This window comes from Monodelphis domestica, chromosome 4, assembly GCF_027887165.1.
Source record: "Monodelphis domestica isolate mMonDom1 chromosome 4, mMonDom1.pri, whole genome shotgun sequence".
Classification (NCBI taxonomy): Eukaryota; Metazoa; Chordata; class Mammalia; order Didelphimorphia; family Didelphidae; genus Monodelphis; species Monodelphis domestica.
In genome coordinates, this window is record NC_077230.1 from 15,621,985 (window position 1) to 15,648,281 (window position 26,297).

Below are 26,297 nucleotides of genomic sequence, written 5' to 3' on the forward strand. Positions count from 1 at the left end.
GTGACTAACAGATCTCTCTTGGAGGCTCTGTCACATTCCAGGGCCTGAAAAAGTCAAAGCAAGGTAAATCTGCAAAGAGGAACATCCAGAGAAGCTCATGGTCTATAGGAGATCCTTCCATCAGGATTCTATGCTGGACGGTCCTAGATTTAGAATTGGAAGGAATTTTATAAGTCATCAAGTCCAAACCTCTCATTTGAAAGCTTGTGACTTCCCTGAGGTCACATAGCTATTAAGTGTTTGAGGCAGAATTTGAACTCAGTTCTTACTGACTACAAGTTCAGCACACTATAAGTCTTGCCCTCTTTTGCTTTATCTTTTCTGTTGTGTTTTCCAGTGATTTTTGCCTGGTCTTTACAAATGTGAAATCTTATTCAAGGATATCCCTTAAACATATTTTGCTTTATTAGAGATTTTAAAAAATTATTGATTTAATAACAATGTCATTTATGGAATTACTTCCACACTTCACGTTCTGCTCTTCCTTATCCCTGTCTCAGCATTACATCTTCCCACAGAGGCAGCTAGGTCATGCAATGGATAGAAGACTGGACCCTGAGTTCAATTCTCAACTGAGCAGCATAACCCTGGGCAAGTCACTTATTCTTTTTGCCTCAGTTAACTCATCAGTAAAATGGGAGAAATAAGAGCACCTATTTCCAATGTAAATAAAGATAAATAAAATAAAGATAAAAGGCATATATAAAATTATTATTATAATATAAAAAGCACTTGTATAAACATCAGCTATTATTGTTATTATTATTCCATCCTAGTTGCTGTCTTCTGGATGCTAATCAGTTTATCAATTTTTTTCTTAAACAGCGCCAGCCCAGAGCTGACCACAGTATTCCAAATGAAATCGGCAAAGGGCAAGCTCTGGTCAGACACCATCTCTGCAGTCCTGGAAGGTGCGCCCCGAGAGAATGACCTTTTCGGCAGGCGACATCAGAGTGCTGACTCATAATGAACTTGGAGTACGTAAAATCCCCCATCATTTTGAGAGCATCTGCTGTCTGCCCAGGTCTCCCTCGTATTACACTTGTTGAGTTTCTATTTTGTACCAACGTGCTAGACTTTATATTTATCTCTATAGAATTTCACCATATTGAATCCAACCCAACGCTTGTCAATATCCTTTGGGATCCTGACTCTGTCATCCCCGACCTCTGCTATCCCGTCCAGCTTTGTATCGTTTGCTGGTGGAAGGAGACTGTTGTCTATACCTTTATCTGAGTCATTTATAGAAATGTTAACTAGCACAGGGCCAACCACAGCTCCCTGAGGTCCCCCACTAGAGTCATCTACCACCATGTTGGTACTGAAGTATTCTCTGAGTCTGGTCAGCCAGCCAGCTATAAATCTAAAACGATCTGATTCTCTCCATCTTCTCCACAAAGCCTATATGAAATAATTTGTCAAGATATTTTAAAAATCTAGATAAAGGATATCCATAGCATTTCCTCCTCTTTGTTTTTCAGTCATGTCCAACTCTTCAAAACTCCATTTTGGTTTTTCTTGGCAAAATACTGGAGTGGTTTGCCATTTCTTTTTCTGGCTCATTTTTACAGATGAGGAAACTGAGGCCAGCAGAGCTAAATGACTTGCCCAGGATCACATAGCTAGTAAGTAGTGTCTAAGGGTCAGATTTGAATTCAAGAAGAGTCTTTCCGAGTCTAAGCTCAATGCTCTATCCAGTGCACCACCTAGCTGCCCCTCCCCTAGAAGTTTAATAATTCTATAGAAATAGGAAATGAAGTTAAACAGGTATGATCTGTTCTTATTGAAGACAAGCTGGATCTTTTTTTATTTTTTTAAAACCCTTACCTTCCGTCTTGGAGTCAATACTGTGGATTGGTTCCAAGGCAGAAGAGTGGTAAGGGCTGAACAATGGGGGTCAAGTGACTTGCTCAGGGTCACACAGCTAAGAAATGGCTGAGGCCAGATTTGAACCTAGGACCTCCCATCTCTAGGCCTGACTCTCCATCCACTGAGCCACCCAGCTGCCCCCAAAGCTGGATCTTTAAAATCACCACTTTCCTTTTTAAAAGAGATTTACCACTTCTTTAATGATCCTTCTAGAATTTCCCCCAGGAAGCTAAATCAAATACACTGGCCTCTATATGGACTCTGCTCCCATCTTTTAAAAAAATCCTTGAAAATTAATTTCTAACCATTATTTCTACTACTACCTTCCCTCCACTCATTGCTGAAAAAAAGGAGGTAGATGAAATTAACATCTTTTCTGGGGAAAGAATAATGGACAACATAAGAAACCTGCTCAAGGGAAAGACACTTTCCTCAGGAGGCAATGAATGCCATGATGGCTCAGTGGATAGAGAGTCAGGGCAAGAGATGGGAGGTCCTAGATTCAGATCTGACCTCAGACACTTCCTAGCTGTGTGACCCTGGGCAAGTCACTTAACCCTGTTGGTCTCAGTTTGGCCTGGGCAAGGCATCCAGAAAGTGGAAATAGGGTTCAGAATGGTGACTATACCAGACCCCAAAGCACCTACTCCTTAATTTACCAAACTTTCATGGGTCCTTTCTACCAAAAGTTGAAAATGTAAAGTACGTTGTTATACCAGACTGTGGATTCCAATTGTTTCGCCCCTACCACTCTTCTGCCTTGGAACTGATTCTCAGTATCAGTTCTAAGATAGAAAATCAGTTTTAAAGAAAGGACTTAAGAAGTTAATGACTGAATATCTAGCACAGGGCTAGGGTGCTAGCCAATTTCAAATGTGCTCCATAGGGAGGGCCAGGGTATTTTTCAGGGAAATGTTCCTAACACCAAGCAAGGAAGCCTTTTTAGTCTTGGCTAGGCTATACCTTGGAAGTGATATAGGAGTGAGAAATCATTTAAAAAAAAGAAGAGTCTTAGAGAATTGAGCCTTCACTTCTTAACTGAAGATGCAACATGGTAGTCACAAAAGTTTGCTGCTTTCGGACTGCACGTTTTGTGGCTCTGAGAGTACATAGGGTTGCTCTGTGAAATCATCCTGCTGAAAGAGCTACTTCATAGAGCATTCAAGGAGCCGCATCCACGAAGAGCATGGACTGTGCTAGACTGACCAAGGAAAGAAAGCTGAGGATGCAACTGATAATACATGCTCGCCAAAGCCGGTAGATCCCTTATTTAGATTTAATATAGTTAGTAAAGCAAAAAAAAAAAAACAGAAAAAGACAATAAAGGATAGTGAGACTGAGATAGAAGCTCTTCGTAGTCAAAGGCTGTTCTGTTTTTTCCTTGGGCTTTCTCTCAGATATGGACCATATAAACCAAAGAGAGGACTATTCAAATCACCCAGATCTCAGCAAATGGCAGCCCAAATCTGTCGATTGCCTACCAGTGAACAGAGCCATACTTGAGAAAGCAAAAGGAATGCCAACTGGAGGCCAGCAGCTTCCTGAAGAGAACCAATGGCTGGTACCGCGAGAAGCTGAACTTTGTTATGCTACAACCAGTGGACATGATAGGGCATGAATGCTGGGAGCACTTCAAAGGCAAATTCAGCATTGATTTTGGCAGATCCTGAAGGACATTACAAATGATGTGAAGAAATAAGCTGGAGAAGGAACTGTCAGAACACTCCAGTATCTTCGCCAAGAAGACCTCAAATGAGGTCACAAAGAATTGGACGTGAGTGAAATGACTATCAATAAACAACAACAACAACAAGAACATTAGCCTGCCATCCACAAGTGGAAATGGGGTTCAAAATGGTGACTGTGTCAGATTTGGTCCTTAATCCTTAATCTGCCAAACTTTCATGAGTCCTTTCCACCGGAATGCACTGGATTTTGGGATTATGAATAGCAAAAGTCGAAGATCTAAAGTATGTTGTTATACCAGACTGTAGATTTCAAATGACAGACATAGTCCAATCATTGTATTTGATTTTAAACCTTTACCTTCTTTCTTAGTAACAATTCTAAGGCTAGGCAAATGGGGGTAAGTGACTGGTTTAGGATCACACAGCTAAGATGCAGCTGAGGCCAAATTTGATGATTTTATAAGGAACCTTTGAAACATATGTAAGAGGGTAAGTCTCTGTATACTGAGTGAGAAGGAGCTACTCATTTTAGTTTTTATTATGTATTCGTTATTATGAGTTTAAATTCCTTTGGGGAAGATATGGATATAAGCAAGAAGATGAACACTGTGGCCTCGATAAGTCTAGCCTTAGAAAATGTCTCTGGAATTTCAATTGGATCGGATTGGAACCAACTGAAAGAGTGTCAACAGCAGGAAGTAATATTTAAATATCCTGACAACCCATTCTTAGGAAGTTTACAACAAGAAAAAGGACTGTTGGCTCAGAGCCTCAAAGAAACATTGGATCTTTCAGATCAAAGGGTAAATTTGGAGAAGTTCGACTGTGGAGACCAGTGGCTGAGGCTCAGGATTATTTGAGGAAGAAATTCAGCATAGGAAATGATATAATCTCACTCGATAAGAAGGATGTATCTAATGAGAGACATACACAACCTGCATCATTAACTCTTGCCCTTTTGGAGAACAGCCTCAGAAAACTGCTCTCTCAGAGACCGATGAACTCAAGAGGGAAGGACCCCATCACAGAGTCTCGTAGTCTAGGTGCCTTGCTCAGAGTGGAGGCTTAGAAGAGGAAAGGGAGTATTTGGGTATGTGTGAACTATTGGATTTTGAATGAAAAAAGTAAGGTGAATGAGGACACCATGACAGCAGTAAAGGTGTGTTGGGTAGCCAAGTGTTTTTCAGTGTTGGACCTTAGGTGTACAGTGGATACTATCAGATCCCTGTGACAGAAGAGCATAAGGAGAAGATGTCCAGCGGAATTCTACCAAAGCCAATACATGCTCCAAAGATCCTTCTGCCACTTTTCAATGGCTCAGGAACAGTTATGATTCTATTGATTTTATCTATATGATTTTACAGTTACAATGATTCTCTAATTGCTCTGCTTGTTGAATTGAACTTCTTGGAAGTACTGATGAATCTGGATGATCTAGTCTTATTTGGGAAATAGCAGGACGAGCATGAGGAAACACTATTGAGGTATTAGATAGGCTATCCATCTAATGTCTAGTAACAATAATAATTATCTAGGGCTTTGATGGCAAAACTCTGGTATGCATGCCAAAGATGGCCCACAGAGACCTCTCTGTGGGCATGTGTGCTGTTGCCTGCCACAGTTAGTTACTAGAAAGGCAGAGGAACTCAGGTGGAGCTGCTTCCTTAACCCTCTGCACCACCCTTCCCCACTTCTCTGCCCAACAGCCCAATGGAAGTGCTTACTCCCTCCCCTGAGCAGAGAGCCTGGGCCATGCTCTCCTTTTCTCCCATACCTGTCTGGGATAAGGCAGTGAGGAGGGGGGAAGATGGGAACTTGGTCTCTGGAGTGTGTGTGGCATGGCACCCAGTCTCGGGGTGGTGGGACATGGCACATGGTATCTAAAAGGTTCTAAAAGGTTCACTATCACTGGTCTAGGGTCACAGAGCTAGGATGTGTCTGACAACAAATTTGATTCCAATCATTTTATAAGAGTACTTGAAACACATGTAAGAAGGTAAGCCTTTGTATACTATGTGAGAATAACAATAATAATAATAATAATAATCTATCTAATGACCTATTAACAAGTGCTGGATCTGCAAAGCCTTTCCCAAATATTTGAGTTACATGCTATCTCAGTAGTGAGTGAGTACTGATCTGGAGCTCTCTCCATTGGAGGAACACTGTTCACTGGGCTATAGCTGAAGGCTTTTTGAGAGGTAAATACTCTTCTAGGACTCTTCTAGGACTCAGTGGCTACTGTTAGAAATTGGTCAAGAACTAGAGAGCTGGCCTTGGAGCCAAGAAGACTCTGGTTCAAGTCATTTAACTTCTCCATTTTCTAGACAACTCTTTAAGTCTATATGTTTTGCATTGACAACGGTAGTACCCCTTCCAGGGAATTATTGATACAGTAAATTTATAGGTCTAGACTTACTTCTTGAGGGAGCTTATTTAATTTTTGGACAGTTCTAATTGTTTGGAACTTTCAAAGTATTAGGTTTATATTTAATCAATCTGAAATTATGCCAGAGAGTTATAAAACTATATATGCCACTAGACCCAGCAATATCACTGCTGCGTCTGTTTCCCATGATGATCAGGGGAAAAGGAAAAGAATCTAGATGTTCTAAAATATTTATAGAAGCTTTCTTTGTGATGGCAGAAAACTGGAAATTGAGGGAATGCCCATCAATTGGGGAATGGCTAAAGAAGTTGTGGCATATGATTGTGATGGAATACTACTCCCTGTAAGAAATGATGAACAGGCTACTTTCAAAAGAACATGGAAAAACCTCCATGAAATTATGAAAAGTGAACTAAGTAGAACCAAGAGAAGATTATGTACAGGTATAGAATTAATGTTTGAAGAATCATTTGTGGATGTCCAGCTCCACAAAAAGAACTGATAAACAGAAGCACGAGAGACATAACTTATATATACATTGTTTTTTGGTCAAATGATGCCTTTTCTACTGTGGAGAGGGAACAGAGGGAGGAAGATACCTGAGGATTTTAATGTAACCAAGAAACATAAATTAATAACAATGAAAAAAAGATTTAGGTTTGAAGTAAGGAAATCCTAATTTATTTACCTCTGAGAACAAGTAGAATAGATTTGAAACAAATAGGTGGTGGTGCAGGGAATAGAACTCTGGATCTGGACTCTAGAAGAGCTGAGTTCAAATCAAACCCCACTTATGAGCTGTGTAACTGGCCAATTCTATTTGTTTATTATAAAATGAGGATAACAGTATCACCTAGCTCCCAGGATTGCTGAGAATATTAAATGACATAATATTGATAAAGCATTTGGCACAGTGCCTAGTCCATAGTGGGTGCTGAATAAATGCTTATTTCCTCCCTTCTTTTTCTACTTAGCAGCCCTTCAAATAACTATTCAGACAGCTAGTATCGCTTCCACATCTTCTCTTTTCCAGATTTTATAAAACATGCCCATTTCCTTTAACCAGTCTTCATAGGGAGGGATCTTAAGGTTCCTGTCCTCTAATTTATCATTGTCTTTTTTATAATGTGGCACCCAGAACTGAACACAATAAGCCAGATGTGATGCGACTGGACCAAGACACATCAGGATCATAACCCTCTAGTGTTGGCCATGGAGTTCTTTTATTCTAGCCTAAGATTTCATTAGTTTTTTGGGCTTCTATATCCCACTTTGGGGAAGAACATGGTGAAAGGGATAAAGAGTCTAGGACCCTCGGTAAACCATTCCAATCCAAGAGCTCCAGGCAGCTTTGAAACATTAGAAAGTGTTTATTAAAGAGTGGTCATTCCCTGAAGTTGTGGGAGATGGAGGGGGCATTGTTGTTCAGTTGGATCCAACTCTTTGTGACCCTAATTGAGGTTTTCTTGGCAAAGATACTGAACTCGTTTACCACTTCCTTCTCTAGCTCATTTTATAGATGAGGAAACCGAGGCCAACAGAATTAAGTGACTTTCCCTGGGTCACACAGCTAATACATGTCTAAGGCCAAATTTGAACTCAAGAAATTGAGTTGATATTTCTATCCATTGTGCGACCGGGCTGCCCATCCCCATTCCCTATGGCAATGAAATCATAGTTCCATGCATAAATAAGGGAACAAGCAAAAGAATGATGAATGAGTTAATAAATAGATGAAATATCACTCTTGATTCATATTGACTTTGCAGTCTACTGAAACCCCCACATATTTTTCAGAAAAAATACAGTTTAGCCACATCTCATTTTGTGGAGCTGATTTTCAATACGATGGAGAACACAATGAAAGATAAGCTGAGATTTCCTTTAAAACGTGTTTTTGGGGCAGCTAGGTAGCTTTGTGGATAAAGAGCCAAGCCTGGACACAGGGGACCTGGGTTCAAATATGACCTCAGACATTTCCTAACTATTTGACCCTAGGTATGTCACTTAATCCCCAATTGCCAACTCTTACTGCTTTTCTGACTTGGAGCTGATTGATTTAGTATCATTCTAAGACAGAAGATAAAAATGTGGGCTTAAAGAAGATACTGTACTTAATTGGAAGTCCCAAAGAATGGAAACTGTGCAATGAATTAAAGTCAGGCAACATTCCCAAATTATGTTGCAATTGAAACAATTGTTGCTTCCCTAATTATTTCTTCTAAGAACCTGTTAATCACCCAGAAAAAGTCTAACTTTCTTTCATTTTTGTCAGTTATTTCCACCCTTCCTCTGAGTCAACGGAAGACTAAATTTGGAAGCATATTAAGAACTCTGCTCCCTTGTCTTAGAAAAATCTGTTTTCTGAGAATCTGCTTGGATTCTGCTTTAGAAATGAAGCAGATCACAGTGACAGGGACACCCTGTACAAGCCCAGTGGACTAGTCTTTGCTTCCACCTGCTGGAATTTAAGAACAACTAAAGATACATTTCTGGCTCTCCAACAAGTACCTTTTCCCACTCATCAGGATTGTAAAGAAAACAATTGTAGGAATCTTAACTATTAAACTAAAAATATTAACTATTAAAATTCCATTTTATATTTTATTACTAATGGAACCTCACCAAGAAGGAGTAGAAAAGAGGAAGATGGAAAAGAAAAAGAAAGTGAGAAAATGTATTTAAAAGACTAAATAATATATTATTTACTAAATGAAAGGTCATATTTTATACAGAGAGCAAGGAAAAGTGAGCTACATTTTAGGTTTATCAATCTTAATAAAATCCTCTTCTATTCAATTTATTGATTTTTAAAATGTAATGTTCCTTACAGTCTCTCGATCATAGAAATCCTTTAGGTGTTCTCGCCATTTCCTCCTCTTCTTCAGGAGCCCATTTTCCGAGATCAAAGGTAGACACAAGAAGCATATCCAGTTACTCATTGCTTGAAATTTTGCTGAACTTCCAGGATTGACAAGGGCATCTACACACTCAAAACAGTAGCACCTACAAACAAAAAAACATAGTTACAGTTTATCCATTGATACTCAGAAATACTTCCATGACTGATTGATTCTTTATCCTTGCTCTTCTCTGCCTGACAAAAATCCCATGCAGAATTGCACATGAAGGGCTCCTTAAAGAGGATACATTCTGAACAATTGTTTTTTAATAAGAAGTGATTACAGTGGGGGCAGAAGTGGATGTGACACTATGGAAGGCAAAGAGGAGAGATCTAAACAATTTGTAAATAATATTGGGGCACAGAACTAAAAAAGAATTGTTTTTATTGGAGGTATATTTGCTTTGTTAGAATTATTTTGTTAGAAGGTATATTTGATTAGGCTTCCAAATCTGAGCAGAGAATTAAAAAAAAAGTCTTTACCTTCTATAAGTATCGGTTCTAAAACAGAAGTGCTTCAAGAGCTAGGCAATTGGGATTAAGTGACTTGTCCAGGGTCATAACACTAGATAGTGTCTGAGGTCAGATTTGAACCTAGATCCTCCCGACTCTAGGCCTGGTACTCTATCCACTGTGCTACCTAGCTACCCTACTAATAATGCACTTTTGCTTGTTAGTAACCCTCTAAGGAATTGTGCCCAATCTGAATTTATATTGGCAACCCCAATTTATAATTCCTGAATCTGTTGTTTTTAACATTGAAGCCATAGATGAGTTGCGGGAGCATATTTTATATTTCAAATGAAATCAATAAATATTCATTGAGTACTCACTATTTGTTCAGCAATGAGCCAGGTTTTTTTTTGCTTGAAGAAGGATACAGGGAGTAATATCCCCCCCCCCCCCCCCCCGACCTCTATTATAAACCATCTGAGGAGACAAGAAACTAAACTCTGGAACAGTTAAGTACAAAATTTGCAAACAACAGTTCAAGGCAATAGTGGAAGACACATCCTAAACAAGTATGGTTAATTGCCAAATAGAGCATGCCCACTCTTTTTGCAAGAGTTAAAGGAAGAAAGAGAACTCTTAGGGCTAGAGCAGTTAAGGAAGGCTTTAAAGAAGAGGAAACTGAGTTGGATTTGAAACAGCTGTTTGCTTTAGATAAATACTGGATGTCCCCCCAAACTTACTGCAAATTTAAGCTTTTAGTAGCATAAAAGGGCACTCAGACTTTTGGTATGCCCTGTGTGTACTGGGTGTTCAAATGGGAGAAAAACCTTCAGAATCTAATAAAGCAAGGCATGGGCATTGTTAAATATAAGGTAAATTGGGGTACAATAAATAAATCGATGTTGCTAAAACCAAAAAAGCCCAAGTGGAAGGTAATGTAGAGAGTAATGGGGATAATGTAGAGGGAAATGGGAAATAAGGCTTGAAAGGTAGGTAGGGGAAAGAAGGCGGAAAGCACTGAGTGACAGGACAGGTTGTCTAAGGTTTATTCTGAAGGCAATGGGGGGTCTTTGAGGACTTTTTAGCAGAGACAAGATATAGTCAAAGAGGTAGTTCAGGAAGATTAATCTGATCGTGATGTGTGGGGTGAGAAGAGGAGATGATGGAAGTAGCAAACTTTCTGTTATACCACTCAGAGTAACTAATGCTTTACTTTACAGACTGCCTTAGATTTCCCCAGTTGGCTATGGCACTCTTTTTCCTATTTCTCTTCGCTCAGATGATCAGAGAGCTAGAGATGGAAGTGATCATAAAGGCCATCAAATAATAATAATTATAATCTAGTCCAATTCCATTTTGCTATCTTCATTTCACAGATGAGGAAATGGAACAACGTGATTTACCGGAAGCCACATGGTAAAAATGCTAAGATTCAAATCCAACATCTCACTCCATATTCAAACTCTTTCCACTATACTAGGTAGAAATAAAATAGACTTTTTTTTTTCTCAGCCAAAACATAAGAATGATATACCTAAATATTTAAATACATTTTCTTATTTCTAAGATGTTACACTAAATATTTGAGATTGAAATGGACAACTTCCAAGGAAAGGATCTGGGGGAGCAGAAGCTAGAAGAAAAGAAAGAATGCTATCCAGGTTTAGTGTCTGGGCAAGATGGGCAATTTTCTCACACTAACAAGTTCCTCTTGGCTTGGTCCATTTCAAGTAATGTAAGAATAGAACTCAGTCATATTTTTAGACTGTATTTTCTTATTCTTACCTGCTACAACTGGGATTTTCACATGTTAGCAGTATCTCCCCTGAGCAGCAGATTGTACAAAAAGACTGATACCCATCTTCATCGTATAAGAAGAATGACTCCAAGAAGTTGTCCTTGGGAAAGAATAACTCATGTCAATTATGAAAATATTTTTGCTTCTCAAAAATGTAATCCAGCAGATTCTATTAAATTTGTACTTCCCTTTGTCATCATTATTATGTCTGCTTACCTTACATGGAAAACACATTCCTCCATCAAATAAGGGATGTTGTGTATGAATCTGGAGACTTCCACAACAAATGCAGATGTCTAAAATAGACATTTAATATGTTTAAAGTATAATGTTTACATACAATGACACTCCTCTACTATACTTATTTTTTACTTTTATTTTTGCGGTTTTACATGTATCATTGTTCAAAACCTAGTTCCATATTATTAATATTTGCAATAGAGTGATCATTTAAAGTCAACATCCCCAATCATCTCATTGAACCCTGTGATCAAGCAGTTGTTTTTCTTCTGCGTTTCTGTTCCCCAAGTTCTTCCTCTGAATGTGGATAATGTTCTTTCTCATAAGTCCCTCAGAATTATCCTGGATCATTGCATTGCTGTTAGAGAAGTCCATGACATTCGACTGTACCACAGTGTATTCGTCTCTGTACAATGTTCTCCTGGTTCTGCTCCTTTCACTCTGCATCAGTTCTTGGAGGTCATTCCAGTTTACATTGAATTCCTCCACTTCATTATTCCTTTGAGCACAAGAGTATTCTATCACCACCAACAGATACCACAATTTGTTCAGCCATTCCCCAATTGAAGGGCATCCCCTCATTTTCCATTTTTTTTTTTTGCTACCACAAAGAACACTGTACAAGTCTTTTTCCTTATTATCTCTTTGGGGGTACAAACCCAGCAGTGGTATGGCTGGATCAAAGGGCAGGTAGTCTTTTTTTTTTAAACCGTTACCTTCTGTGTATTGATTCCAAAGGACTCGTGGTATAAAATGCTATCTATTTTCAGATACTCAGAGCACAGATTGAGGCATATTTTTTCCCCTTTATTTTCTATGCTCTTTTTTTTTTTTACATGGCTAAGGCATAAGCATATTTTGCAAGACTTTCTATGTATGAGTATTATATTTCTTGCCCTCTTAATGAGGAAGACGAGGTGAAGGGAGAGAGAAATTTGAAATTGAAAACAAAAACAAAATTAAGTAAAATACATAGCACACATTTGTTGTTGCAATTGTTTGTTCATGTCTAGCTCTTTATGATCCCATTTGGGGTTTTCTTGGCAAAGATATTTTGCCATTTCCTTCTCCAACTAATTTTACAGATGAATAACTGAGTAAGCAGGGTTAGGTGACTTGTCCAGGATCACACACAACTAGCATCTAAGTCCAGATTTGAATTCAGGAAGAGGCCCAACACTCTATCCACTGCACCACCTACTTGTCTCTATTATATCTGCATATCTGTAGATATAGATATAAGTATAAATCTTGCTTTGCTTCATAGTACTTATGGTACCGTAGGATCATAGAGCTAGAAGGTATCAGAAAAAACCCCACATAATCGAATCCTCTCATTTTATAGATGTGAAAACTGAGGCTTTAAAAAGGTTAAAGGATTTATTCACATAGAAAGTGAAAAAACCAGGATTTGAAACTAGGTCTTTTTATTCCTAATGGAGCGCTCTCTGCACTGTACTTCAATACTTAGGCTTTGCAGAATGTGGATGGTGAATTGTCATAATTGTGGCTTATGGTAGTCTGTTAATTGTTTTGAAGATCGGGGCATAAACTTACCTTCTATATTTCTCTGGTTAACCATGACTTCATATGCAATAAGATCTGGAAGAAAACATAGGCAATGGAAATCTGTACCTCCCCTTGTTAAATTTCTTCACAGGCTGCTAAAACATTTACATTAAAAGTTTCTCATGTCTCTGAAGATAAAATATCTGTACATCTGTATATATCTGTCTATATCCATATATTCACAAAGAGAAACAGCATATTATAGCCATTTCCTCCTTTACTGTTTTACTGGATTAAATAGTCAAATCTGACATATCATTACAATAGGAAATAAGACTCAGGACATAAGAGATTGACAGGGCATGAGATTAGAATTTTCCCTGGAGCTGGTGGAATAGAATCCCAGAGAAACAGTTAAGCAACTGACACAATCTCTCTGGACCTGGATGAAGGAGGAGGCAAGTGTATTTTCCTGGAGCAGCTTGAGAAACCATCATTCAAATGACAAATCTTTGGCTATGGAAAAGAAGGCAGTCTTCATTCTTCTGCTGGACAGATAGAAGAAGCTGACCAACCTGAGAACAGACCACCTTTGGATATTTCTCTTGGGATTTTTGAACTTTGCCCACCAAGAGACTCTGTTGTAAAATTACTAATCCCTAAAGACTTTGCCTTTAAGGTACTTAGAAATAAGATAGATTTAGTCAGCTAGTTTATAATTGAGAAGGTAAAATAATTAAGATCTCTCCCTTACCCCTCCTTCCTTTTTTTACCTTTCCTTTCCTTGTTTACTAAAATCAAAATATTTATATGTTCCCTTTGTATTTCTTCCCCCAAATCCCTTCAATCCTATTATAATGTTTCAATATTAAGCCTTTGTACTTTCTGCTCCAGTTTCGGTTCATTTTTATAACCCTTATCTTCTGTTTAGAATCACTGATTCCCAGACAGAAGAGCCATAAAGGCTAAACAGTTGGGATTAAGTGATTTGCCCAGGGTCATAGAGCTAAGAAGTTATTTGAGTCCATATTTGAATCCAGGACCTCTTGCTCCAGGCCTGGATCTCTACCCACTAGGCCACCTAGTTCCCCCTCTGCGCCTGTTTTTGGTGCTTGGAGATGTTCATATAATCCAGATCCTAGGACTAAAGGTCTTCAAAGAATTCATTGAGAGGGACCATTTCAAAGTCAAACCTTTGCTGGGCCTTGGTGATGAGCCAAATGACCGTTCACTAGAATCCAGGGAAATCACCTCAGTGCTTCTTTCTTCTTCAAGTACCACCACTGTGACAAGAAATGGAAATGAACCCAAAGAACACAAATTCACAATAAGAATCAAGTACTTGGTAACTTCTATTTGTCCTAGAAAATCTACTTTCCCCCTAAATCTAGTGAGTCAAAGGTGGGGATTTTGACTCTCTTTCCATCTTTATTGCTTGAACAAATTACTCAGCCTCTTCCATTATCCTCATTTCTGCATTTGTGACATGGTGCTTTTGTTTTACTTCCTTTCTCACAGGGATGGATGGCTGAGAACAGAAGGCAGTGAATCTGAAAATAGTTTCAACTCTTGGACAGGGAGAAAAAAGTTTAGTTCAACCAATGTCACATCAATTACTATTGACATATTTTGTCACACATTTTCCAAGTCTTTCCATAATGTCAGAAAAAACCCACATACTTTTTCTGTAACTAAAGAGGAGTTTGCAGAGCATTTCATAATATCTAATATATATGTACTATCTAATAGAATGTCAGAATATCTAGGGTAAAAAATCCTAAACCTTTGGAATTCAAGTTTCCTCATTAGGATCATTATGAAGAAAAGTGCTCAGTAAAGCATAGAGGAATATATAAATATGTGCTATTACCATGAAATATATATTATATAATATAAATAATATGTTCTACCATATATATGAAATATATTTCATTCACATATTAAACATGGAATTAATGTGAAATATGGACTCCACATATGAAACACATTTCATGCTAATAGCACATATTTTGTATACAACACATAAAGATATATTCATAAATACCATGTATATGTGACATGACATAACACAACATAACATATAATATGATATAACATAACACAATATAACACAATATAATTGTGAACCTTAAAAAATTTCCCAGACCCTACTTCATAAGGTTTGGTTAAGACCATTCCCCACTTTAAACAATGAAGGAACTTAGATCAGGAATGTGAGAACTCTACTTAGATCAGGAATGTGAGACCTCTACTCCACCCCACTTAGATCAGGAATGTGAGACCTCTACTCCACCCCACTTAAGCATACTTTAGGGGAAGAAACTCTTTGCTGAACAATGAAAAATACTTAAACCCATACTTATAGTAAGACAAAAGTTCTTAAGCTATGCCCATTTTTAGATCTAATACAAAAGGGTGCTAAGTACCTATAAAGGTCAGGCAACTTGTGAATTTACAAGTTGCAAAGAGGTGAGAACTTCCTCAGAGGTTTTCTGGTGTGAACTTAATAAAAAATTTAAGCCTACTTAGGTGTGAATTAAGAATGGTCTGTCCTTTGGAAAACGTCTACTGTGATTGGTGGATGTGAGAACTTAGGGGAGGTGACATAGGAGAAAATTCCCTATATAAGGAGAGGAAAAACTGAGAGCAAAGGACTCTCTCACTGGAGCTCCCTCTGAGGAGACTCTGTCCCTCTGGATATACTCTCTCTCTCTCTCTCTCTCTCTCTCTTTCTCTCTCTGTCTCAGGGACTATCTCAGAAGTACTCTCAGTACTCTCTCTGGAGATGGCCAAAGCTGCCTGGTGTCTCTCTTAACACTAAAATCTAGCTTGGGACAAATCTTGTATTGAGTGGATAAAAGACTGACTGATCCCTCTCTTAGGGTTTTCAGCTTAGGCTGGCTCATGCTGGCCTAGGCTGGTATAGCCCTTTCTCCATTGTTTCCTTTTTCTCTCTCTCTCCCTTTCTTTAATTCCTCATTTGTATTAATTAAAATCTCTATAAAACCCAGTTGACTTGGGTATATTTAATAATTGGGAATTTTTCCCTGGTGACCACCTTATATATTGATTTAAAACAAGACACTGTCTTGAAATCATATTTTCTGTGGTCACAATTTACTCATCCACTCTTTATCGGCCACAATTTATGTCTTCCACTATTTTATGTATTACATAACACAATATAATACAATACAATATACTATACTATATTATACTATACTCTACTATAACATAACATAATATAATATATTATAATATAATGTAACATAATATAACATAACATCATAACATAATATAACTAATATAATAAATATAATATAATTAATATAATGATATAAATAATATAATATAATATAATATAATATAATATAATATAATATAATATAATATAATATAATATAATATAATATAATATAATATAATATAATATAATATAATATAATATAATATAATATAATATAATATAATATAATATATAGTGTATAATCAGGGTTCCACGAAGCTTCTGTCTGCTCCCTTCTCTAGAGTGCCATGCCATTGTCTTAATGAGAATCAGTCAAATATTCTTTGCAATTCTGATATGAAAGGCTACAGAAACAAGAGACACCCCCCCTTCAATTTTCTTACCTATTTCACACTGTTGCCCATCCTCCTCCAGATGCTCCACCACATCTGTCTCTGACTCCACTAGGATCACATCGCTCAGCGTTTCCGGGGGAGAGTGGGCCATGCTTTTAAGCATATGTCTCTCTAGTCTCTGCAGCCCTAAAATATTGGGAGAAGTGGGTATGCCCTTATAACAATGAGATAAAAGAAGAGAATGAGGAGAGGAGAGAGGGGTTTAATGGGGTAAAAAGAATGCCGGACCTACGTGAAAAGGGGTGTGGTCGGCTGCTCCCAAGCAGGGTCCGCCTGTGCTTCAGGCAAGGAAGACTGGCCTCGGAAGTTTATAGATCGAGGCGGAGTTTAAATGGCTATTTTAGCGGGGAATAGAATGGAAACTGCATCAAATGTGGCTCGATTAATTCGTTAATGTCTCAGTCTCTCTTCTTTTCCTCCCGCTTTCTGTCTACCGCCATTCCAAGGGAAAGGTGGAGAAACTGGAGGTGGGGGACTTGAAAATACCGTTAGGTTGTGTTGAAATCTGTTTGCCGAGCCTTTTTTTCTGGATTCCCGGGCCATATATGTATGCCCTAGCCCTGCCCCTTTTCCCCATCCTTTTCACTCCCTTCCCTCCTTTAGCTAGAATAGGCGAAATCTGAAACCTTCCAGGCTAGAGAGGTCCAATTTCCTGGTATAACAGTAATAGCAACTCTAATCATTTTATAACATTTTAATTGGCTGGCTTTGTTCAAGTAGCCCAACCACCTGGTGGCTCAATATATTGGAAAGTCAGGAGAAAATAGTTAATAAGCCATGGAAGACCATGGTAAAGCAGACAACCCCATCCCCTGCTGTAACATCTATTCGTCCTTGGATTTGAGACAGCACAGGCTTTATCTAAAAGGATTTCTTTCACAATTAGAAAGGTATTTGGTCACTTTCCCTTGTATCATGTCTACCCACAGAGAATGTCTTCTCATTCTGACCACAAATTCCTGTCAGCTACATGGCAAATATTTACCCAGAAATCCTCCTCACATTTTTCCTTTTGTTGATTCTGCTTTCCTCTAGCCTTTTTCCTTGACAGTTTCTACTTGTCTACAAGAAAGTACTTATCTAACAGAATGCCATTAATTAGCTGTGTTATCAGCATTCCCCAAAAGTTTGTACCCTAAAAAGCTGAAGTTGTTATTAGCCATCTTCCTTAGCAAGCTAATGCATTTCTTTGCTGCCAATTTGGCTTTCTATCTTTGATCCACAGTCAGTGGGTTTGCCTCTCCCAAGAAGTCCTGTTCCTCATGGTGCAGACAATCCCCAACACTCATTTGGAGTAGAATCCCCTCCTTTCCTCCCCCCCTCCCTCTAAAACACCTAGAGCTTCAGGGAACAGTGGTGGATCCAGGAGTCCTAGCAAAAGCTAAGTTTAATTATGTATTTAGTCTTAGGAGAGCCTCTTCTAAGACCATTGTAGATTTCCCACTCTTTCAATGCTGTTTTGATTAGGCCTGAGTCTTCCTGGTGACATGACTGGATGTTTCCTGTGGAAGCAGCATAGGAAGATCAGGGCTTCCATGCCCAGGGCACCCCAGGACATAAAAATTCTGGGTAGTTAGGAAGTCAGGGGCTCTCCATTCAGCAAGGCTGTGGAAACAAGCCCAGCGCACCCCAGATTGCAAGGCCTCCAGTAGCCATTGACTTAGAAGCAGCAAGACACATAGTCCCCAAAACACTAGATGTCCTGCCAAAAAAATAGTAAGCAAGAGTACTGTAAGAAGAACATACAGTATTCTATGCCAAACTGGGTCCTATGTTGGCATGTTGAATTGACATGTTACCTATGATTTATTGTCCTATAGAAAACTCTGCTTAGAGCCACAAAGGCAATTTACATCCATTGTTTCCATCTTATAAATCATTGCCAATCACTGTTCCTGCAAAAGGCTTACCTAATTTCTTAGCCTACCTCATTTCCTCTATAAGTTGTGCACCTCAAATCAATAAACTAAGTCACTTCCCAACCCTCCTGAGTCCATCTGCATGAGGACCCCCCGGCCAGCTGGTCCCCATGGACCTGACAACTTGTGCCTAAACAGATTCTGACCCCCAGACGATTGAGGACCCCTCACTGAGGGATTACAGGTAGACAAAACCTTCCCCCTGTACCACGGGGAAAATTGGAAAAGTAAAAAGCACTAGTCAGGAGTCCAGCCAAGAAGGTTCAACAGCCAGGAGGGCTCAGCAGGCCAGAAGGACCTTGTGCTAATAAGAAGTAGGAACAGAACATGGGACAAGCTACATCAAAAGAAAGAGTTGCTTTGGCAGTTTCGGGATCTAAGCTACAAGCCAAAGGCATAAAAGTTAACAATGGCCCATTATAGAAATGGATTGATAATGCCAAAGCAGCTTGGGAAGAAGTCATGGAAGCCTTGAAAGAAGTGGGAGAGAGGATTAAGTGGTGACAGACTAGTTAGATCCCAACCAGAAACTTTAGAAAATAAATATGTCCTGTCCAAAACTGCAGCCTAAGAAACCGGCTCTACAGAAAACCTTCTGGGAAATCCTCCAAGAAAAGCAGAATCGATGGAGCATAGAATCATTTCCCTCAGAACCCAAGATAAAATCATGAGGGAAGGCCACCAAGGCCCTCCTCCTTCTGCTGCCCCTTCCCCCATACAATATCCCAGAGGTCCCCATTACAATTAGCCAGAGAGAAAAATCAGAACCCACACGATGAAATGCTCTAATATTTCTCTTTCCCAGTAGTAGAGCAGGCTGATAGCAGCACAGGGAAATCTTATATGGCTACATCAGCCTGTGCCACTAAAATCTGAGAAGATTTAAAGCAAGCGACTTGTCTATTTGGTCCTATAGCCCCATTTACACTCAGATCGGTGGAGACCCTTCTAATACCCCCCCACCTCCCATGACTGGAAGAGGATAGCTAAAGCTTGTCTATCAGAAGAATATTTGTTGTGGAAGTCTGACTATGAGGGTGAAGCCGAGATTCAGGCAGAAAACAACAGGAATGCTCAGCTTGGCATCCTCTGACATGCTTACTGGGCCAGGAGCTTCTGCTGCAGTTCCAAAGCAGTTGGCTCATGATTCACTAGCACACCAGCTAATTCAAGCTTGGCGTAGACTTCCCACCACCAGTAAGACCCAGGAGCTAAGCAAGATCAGACAAGGACCAGAGGAACCTTTTTTAGAATCTGTTTCCCAACCAAAGCAAACAGTGTCTAGAACTATTCAGGACCCAGTAGTAGAAAACCTTTTAGTCTGACAAGTTGCCTTTGAACATGCTAATTCATCTTGGAAGGCAGTCAGTCATCCAATCATAGTGAGAAAAAGCCTCCTTAGATGAGTACAGAAAGCTTTGTAAGGACTTAGGAAGGACCCTCACACATTCAGGGCATAGCCTTTGCCTGGGCTTTACAAAAGATTGACTTAAAAGGAAAAAGGATTCTGGGATTCCCCTCATGTAAATCAAAGACTGACAGAATGGGATGGGTTCTTCCTCAGCCCCATCAAACCATAGAGGCAGCTCCCCCTCAGACCACTTTCTACCAGCAGAAAGAAAAAAAAGAACGATCAGAGATTTCTCTCAAGCTGCCTCAAGCAGCACAAGCCTTGATTTGAAAACCATTCTACTATGTATGTGTAAAATTGAGATTTGAACTCTGGACTCCATCCCCCAGCAGTCCTTGCTAGCTCCCAGAATGCCCTCTAATCTCATTGAATTCTCACCTGGGATGAGAACAAAATTTTATTTAAAGGGTCTTCCCCGTAGGCGGGGTCTCTCTCTTTAGGACTTCTGTGTTGGAGCAGACTCGGCTCTTCCATGATGTGAGGTTATCTTGTCTAGGCCTCTCTGGCCTAGGCACGTGTTTTTTCTTATTCTGTATTTTCTTTCATTCTTAACCTTTAATAAACCTCTAAAAAATATAATACTCCTTGTAGAGAGAAACTAATTTCTACCTGCCTCAGTCTCCCCTAAATTTTAATCTTTACATATGACTGATGCAGCTACCAGAAAAGACTTCAGTCTCCCCCCCCCCCTCCCCATGGAACTTGGGTTACATGGGTTACATGTTTGTCCTGTAATGTCTGTGTCATGGATCTACGTTATATGTACTCTGTATGTATGCACTGGGAGGGTTAACTATGGGAGAAAATAAAAGAAGTCCTTCACACCTCACTACTTCTTTTTCTCTCCTTCATTATCCCAGGAAAAATGGAGGAGACAAACCAGACTGTTTGAGAGATTCAGAAACAACATTGTAAAACCTTTTGAGTTTCCTAAAACTCAACAAAATTTAATTAAGTAAAAAAAAAATTACTCTCTGATCTCATTAAAGCAAGAGTCAAATAAACTAATCTGCCAAACATTTCTCCTTCCATTTCTCACTGGCCATGAGAGAGGGAACACAGAAATCTAAGAGCCAGAAAAAGGGACGAATTAATCCCACCATTGAATTCTATCAGCAGGCTAAATACTGAGAGATCTATTTCATGAAAATCCCAAAGAGTTTTAGAATGCAATCTTAGGAAGCCAGCTAAACAAGCCCAAAGTGAGAAAGCTTCTTTAAACAACTGTGAGTTCAACCTACCATTAACCATACTGATGTTAGTGAAAACTTAATGAAAAATTGTTCAAACAATACATTTCAAAATTGGATCCTTTTTAGGGGGCAGCTGGGTGCCTCAGTGAATTGAGATGGGAGCTCCTAGGTTTGAATCTGGCCTCAGACACTTCCCAGCTGTGTGACCCTGGGCAAGTCACTTAACCCCCATTGCCTAGCCCTTACCACTCTTCTGCCTTGGAGCCAATACACAGTTCAGAAGGTAAGGGTTTAAAAAAAAAATTAGATCCTTTTAGATAGAGACTGGTCCATGAGAAAATCGTATGCTGAGAGTGAATCATCTCTGCCACCCCAGTTCAGCAGGAAGTTGTTTTGAGAAGTCAAAAAAAAAATCTCCCATTTTTCCCAAACTCACGACCCTTTCTCTACCCATTAGAATACATATTTCAAAGGATTTGAATAGATCCTGATGCAAAGTGTAGGTTCATTCATGGCAATATTTTGTCACCAGTTAAAAAATAAAATTTCAGCAAAATTCAGGAATGTACAAAACCTAGAGTGAAAGAATCGTCTAGGAGGACTTGCAATGTGTAATAATTACAGTTTTAAACTATTAGACTTACCAAAAATGCTTATCAAACTGAATTTGAGAATTGCAAAAAATGAGTAAAAAGTATATAAGAATTTAATATCAATTTATTAAAAGATGTGATGTAATAAGAAGATTTTGTATAATCTAAATTTCGGATAGACATATGAACATGTAAAATTGTTACTTTAAAACATACACTATTATATAAAGCAGTAGGTAAAAATATTATTAACATTAAGCTTCCAAAAATTGGAAATATAAAAATGATATATGCATTAAGAATTTGGTATACTATAAACTGGGAATTTAAGCATCATTGTACTTGATTAGGATACAAAAATTACCTTAAAAGTATGTGCAACATATGAGAAAAAATTCACACCCTAAGGACTAACATGTGATTTGTTAAAGTATAATTTTGTGTAAGAACAAAGTACATAGAACAGCCACCAGTAAAGTGAAACACTGACTCAGAGAGGCACAATGACCACTCAACCATCCAATTGCTTAGAAACTTGTGCAAACTCAAGCTCTGTAAAGTGCAAAAATGATTAAGAAGTTAATAGCAACTTTATAACATCCATAATACTGTTAAAAATGCATGCTTCCCTAATTCACCATAATTGGAATGCAAATTTAAAATAAAAAGGGGGAAACTGCAGATATTACTAATAAATGGTAAGCAAATATCAAAAAGAATTGGTTTAAATTTAAAAATTGGTAATCTGTTATTTTGAAATCACATTGAATATTAATATGCATTAAAATACAAGTTGTTGATGAGTAATTATATGTAAAAGTGAAGCATGTAAAAATATTTTGGGAGATCCATTTGAAAGCTCTGACGTTTAAATCAATATCCAGTGAGAGTAATGTAATAGCAAGGTTAAAACATGCAAATTTTACAGCTGCAAAAATATTGGATTTTTGACAAATTTGTTATATATTGAGTGTTATCAAAGCACGTATATTATTCCACAAAAACTGAAAATATGGGTTTAAATGCAAACTATGTGTAGAAGCAATTTGTTAGGAACTGATCATGTTTACTTGCAATGATATATGATTTGTACTGTAAACCAAAAGCTTATGGTAAATTGGTTATGACAATGTACAAAAGATATTATAAATTGGGAAGAATTGCCCGATAGTTTAAGTATTGTTAGTGAGTTATTGAAACTTAGAAAAACTGGAAAATTATTGAAAAAAACTTGATTATCACGACTTGTAAAATCAAAACTTTTCATTGTGTATGTAAGTCTTTTCCATTCCAAGATACAATTGGTGAGATTTGTTGTTTAGGGTAAAAGCCATTGGAATTGCAACTAATGTTATTTTTGACTTTTGAATTCAGATATGTTGTCTGATAGATCGTTGGACTGTATCCACCACTCAACAGGAAAGATCATCCCTGCCTCTTACCTGAAGTCAAACAGTGTTATAATCCTTTCCCTGCCTTTTCCTTTCAAAGCAAATTGTTATAATCACGGCAAAGTGAAATATAGCCATCAACTATGTTCCACTGCTTACCGAAGAGACTTGTACCCGAACCCAAGTTTTTGTTTCAATTGGAGTCACAATGAATCTCTCGTAAGTTAATTCATTTGTATAATCATTGAACATGAATTGGAGTAACCTATTTACAAAAACAAACAACCCCCCAGAATTATATGGGGGTTGTTTTCATTGATACAGGAAATGAACATCTCTAGCAGAGAACCTCTCAGGAACAGCCGAATATGAAACAACCTCCAAGATCCCACTCGCCAAAGCCCATGATGTGGAGGCAAGCCAGAAGAACAGTTCGCATGTCCGAACAGTCCCTAGAGGTGGTGAGCCTCCCTACGACTGAAGTCCAATGATCACTATTGGGATTCTGCTACCATAAAAAAATATGAGATTAGGTCTAATCATTTCTGCATCAAATGTAAGTTTTCAAAGTGTATTTCTCCTTCCATTAGCTTAATCTCAGCTCACACTTATTCCACCAGAAGATAGCACAGCATAATAGATGCACACTTAGCCAGCCTATTACACCAAACACTTATTACAGATTTGATTAAGAAGAAAAGATCCATACCAAACCCCAGCATATTACCCCATAACAGAACACAATCCTTGGCGGCATCATAGCATGGGCACTTAGAAAGTAAACACATTTTACTGAGAAGTAAAGGAGAAGTCAATGTTTGCTTGGCTTATGGAACCAAGAATTGGATGCTAACAGAATCAGGCATCAAGTGCATCCATTTCAGAAAGCAAAAATTGATGTCAAGCATATACTTACTCCAGCTTTGTTTGTCTGATTTAAATAAAAAAGGAGCAGATGTGGGAACAGCATAAGAAGATCAGGGGCTTCCATGCCCAGTGCACCCCAGGACATAAAACTTCCGGGTAGTTAGGAAGTCAAGAGGCTCTCCATTCAGCAAGGTCTGTGGAAAAAAGCCCAGCGCACCCCAGATTGCAAGGCCTCCAGTAGCCGTTAACTTAGAAGCAGTAAGACATGTAGTCTGCTCCCCAACATGAGAAAAGCAAACATTTCCCTCTGCCCAAAACACTAGATGTCCTGCCAAGAAAATAGTAAGCAAGAGTACTGTAAGAAGAACATACAGTATTCTATGCCAAACCAGGTCCTATGTTGGCATGTTGACTTGACATGTTGCCTATGATTTATTGTCCTATAGAAAACACTGCTTAGAACCACAAAGACAATTTACATCCATTGTTTCCATCTTATAAATCATTGCCAATCATTGTTCCTGCAAAAAGGCTTACCTAATTTCTTAGCCTACATCATTTCCCCTATAAACTTTGCACCTCAAATCAATAAACTAAGTCACTACCCAGCCCTCCTGAGTCCATCTGCATTCTTACCCCTCAGACCACCAACCAGGTGTTTCCCATGGACCTGACAGTTTCCCTTCTCTGACTTTCCTCATCTGGTTCTAGAGTTGTCTGTCTTGGTCCTAGTTTAGGGGTGAAAAGGGGAGGTATTTTACTTTCCTAGTTTTGTAAATATCAGATGCTGTCACAATTTTTTTTGAGGGGGGAATGGAACTATCCCTAAAATTGTTATGCCATTCCTCATTCCATGTTATTTTTGGCCTCTTCAGCTAAATCATTTGGGCTTGCTTTAAATAGTAGCCATCGGGTCGTTGTTGACCCCTGGTGAACTAGGGCTTTGCTCACCCAGCATGTGAAGACTGTTTCTGCAGAACAGGCGGAAAAAACCAACAAGAAGGTTCAACGGCTGAGATGGCGACGCAGCAAAGCACTGTGGAGTGCTCAGGGCATGTTGGAGCACAAAGGACAACACAGCCACCCAATGCAGCTTAGGAAGTCTCCAGGTCTAATGATTTTTTGTGCCACTGCACCCAGGCTTCCAGTGCCAAGAGAGTGGGACTGTCTCTGTGCACTTACTTTTCCACTTAAATCTCTTTCACGCACAAGTATCTTTGTGCACATGCACAAAGACAATCGTCATTCTCGGCTTCCGAGAGACTACTACTAAATAGGGAAAATATAAAAGCCTATATCCCATGAACTTCCATTATCTCCATTATATAGATAATTCTCAAAACCACATGTTCTGGTCAAGATCTGGCACAAACCAGTCCAATGTTTCATGCTCAGGACATAATTGTCTTCAATTATTTAAAAGACTGTTCTACAAAAGGGATGTAAGGCAAGTTCCTAAAAGAATTTTTTTCTTGACTTAAAGAACAAATAAAGTCTCCTGATCTGAACTAACAAGTTTCTGAGTTCTTTGAAATATCATCAAGAAAACACAAGAGAAAACAACAAACTGGGAGAAAAAAAAGGTTTATAAGAAATTTCTCTGATAAAGATCTCTCTCAATTCTTAAATACTTAGAGAACTAAGTCAAGTTTATACGACAAGACATTCTCCAAATGACAAATGGTCAAAAGATGAGAACAAGTAGTTTTCAGATGAATAAATAAAAACTATAATCATATCAAAAATGTTCTAAATTGCTGTTGATTAGAGAAATGCAAATTAAAACAACTCTGAGGTACCACTTCACACCTATCAAATTGGCCAATATTATAATGAAGTGATAAATTGTTGGAGGGGATTGGCAAAATTGGGCACTAATACATTGTTGGTGGAGTTGTGACATGATCCAACCATTTTAAGAGGGAGTGATTTGGAACTATGCCCAAAGAACTATAAAGCAAGGCATATTTGATTCTATACCACTATTAGTTCTGTATCCTAAAAAAAAATTTTAAGGGTGAGGTAAGGATCTACTTGTACAAAAACATTTATAGCAGCTCTTTTTGTGGTGGTAAAGAATTGGAAATGGAGGGGATGTCCATCAATTGAGGAATAATTGAACAAATTGTGTTATAAGATTGGTGATGGCATACTATCCTGCTATAAGAAATGATGAACAGGGTGATTTCAGAAAGAGCTGGAAAGACCTACATGAACTGATGCAGAATGAAATAAGCAGAACCAGGAAAATTGTACATAGTAACAGCAGTACTGTGGAATGTTCAAATGTGATAGACTTTGCTACTCTCAGTAATACAATGATCCAGGACAATTCTGAGGGAATTATGGCAAAGAATGCTATCCAACTCCAGAGAAAGAACTTTTGGAATCAGGATGCAAATCAAAGCATAAAATTTTTCACTTTAGTTTATT

The 26,297-nt window shown here is 38.5% G+C and overlaps 1 protein-coding gene across 1 annotated transcript in view; it reads right to left on the minus strand.

Moving 5' to 3' along the window:
* DNMT3L (DNA methyltransferase 3 like) overlaps positions 1–26,297 on the minus strand; it is a 65,134-nt gene that overhangs the window by 30,132 nt on the left and 8,705 nt on the right. The window contains exons 3-8 of the mRNA XM_056826083.1: positions 16,479–16,616; positions 14,042–14,131; positions 12,897–12,941; positions 11,316–11,395; positions 11,087–11,199; positions 8,778–8,952 (exon numbers count right to left, since the gene is read on the minus strand). Coding sequence (XP_056682061.1) covers positions 8,778–8,952; positions 11,087–11,199; positions 11,316–11,395; positions 12,897–12,941; positions 14,042–14,131; positions 16,479–16,593 — 618 coding nt within the window. The 5' untranslated portion in view covers positions 16,594–16,616. The remainder of the gene's footprint in view (positions 1–8,777; positions 8,953–11,086; positions 11,200–11,315; positions 11,396–12,896; positions 12,942–14,041; positions 14,132–16,478; positions 16,617–26,297) is intronic.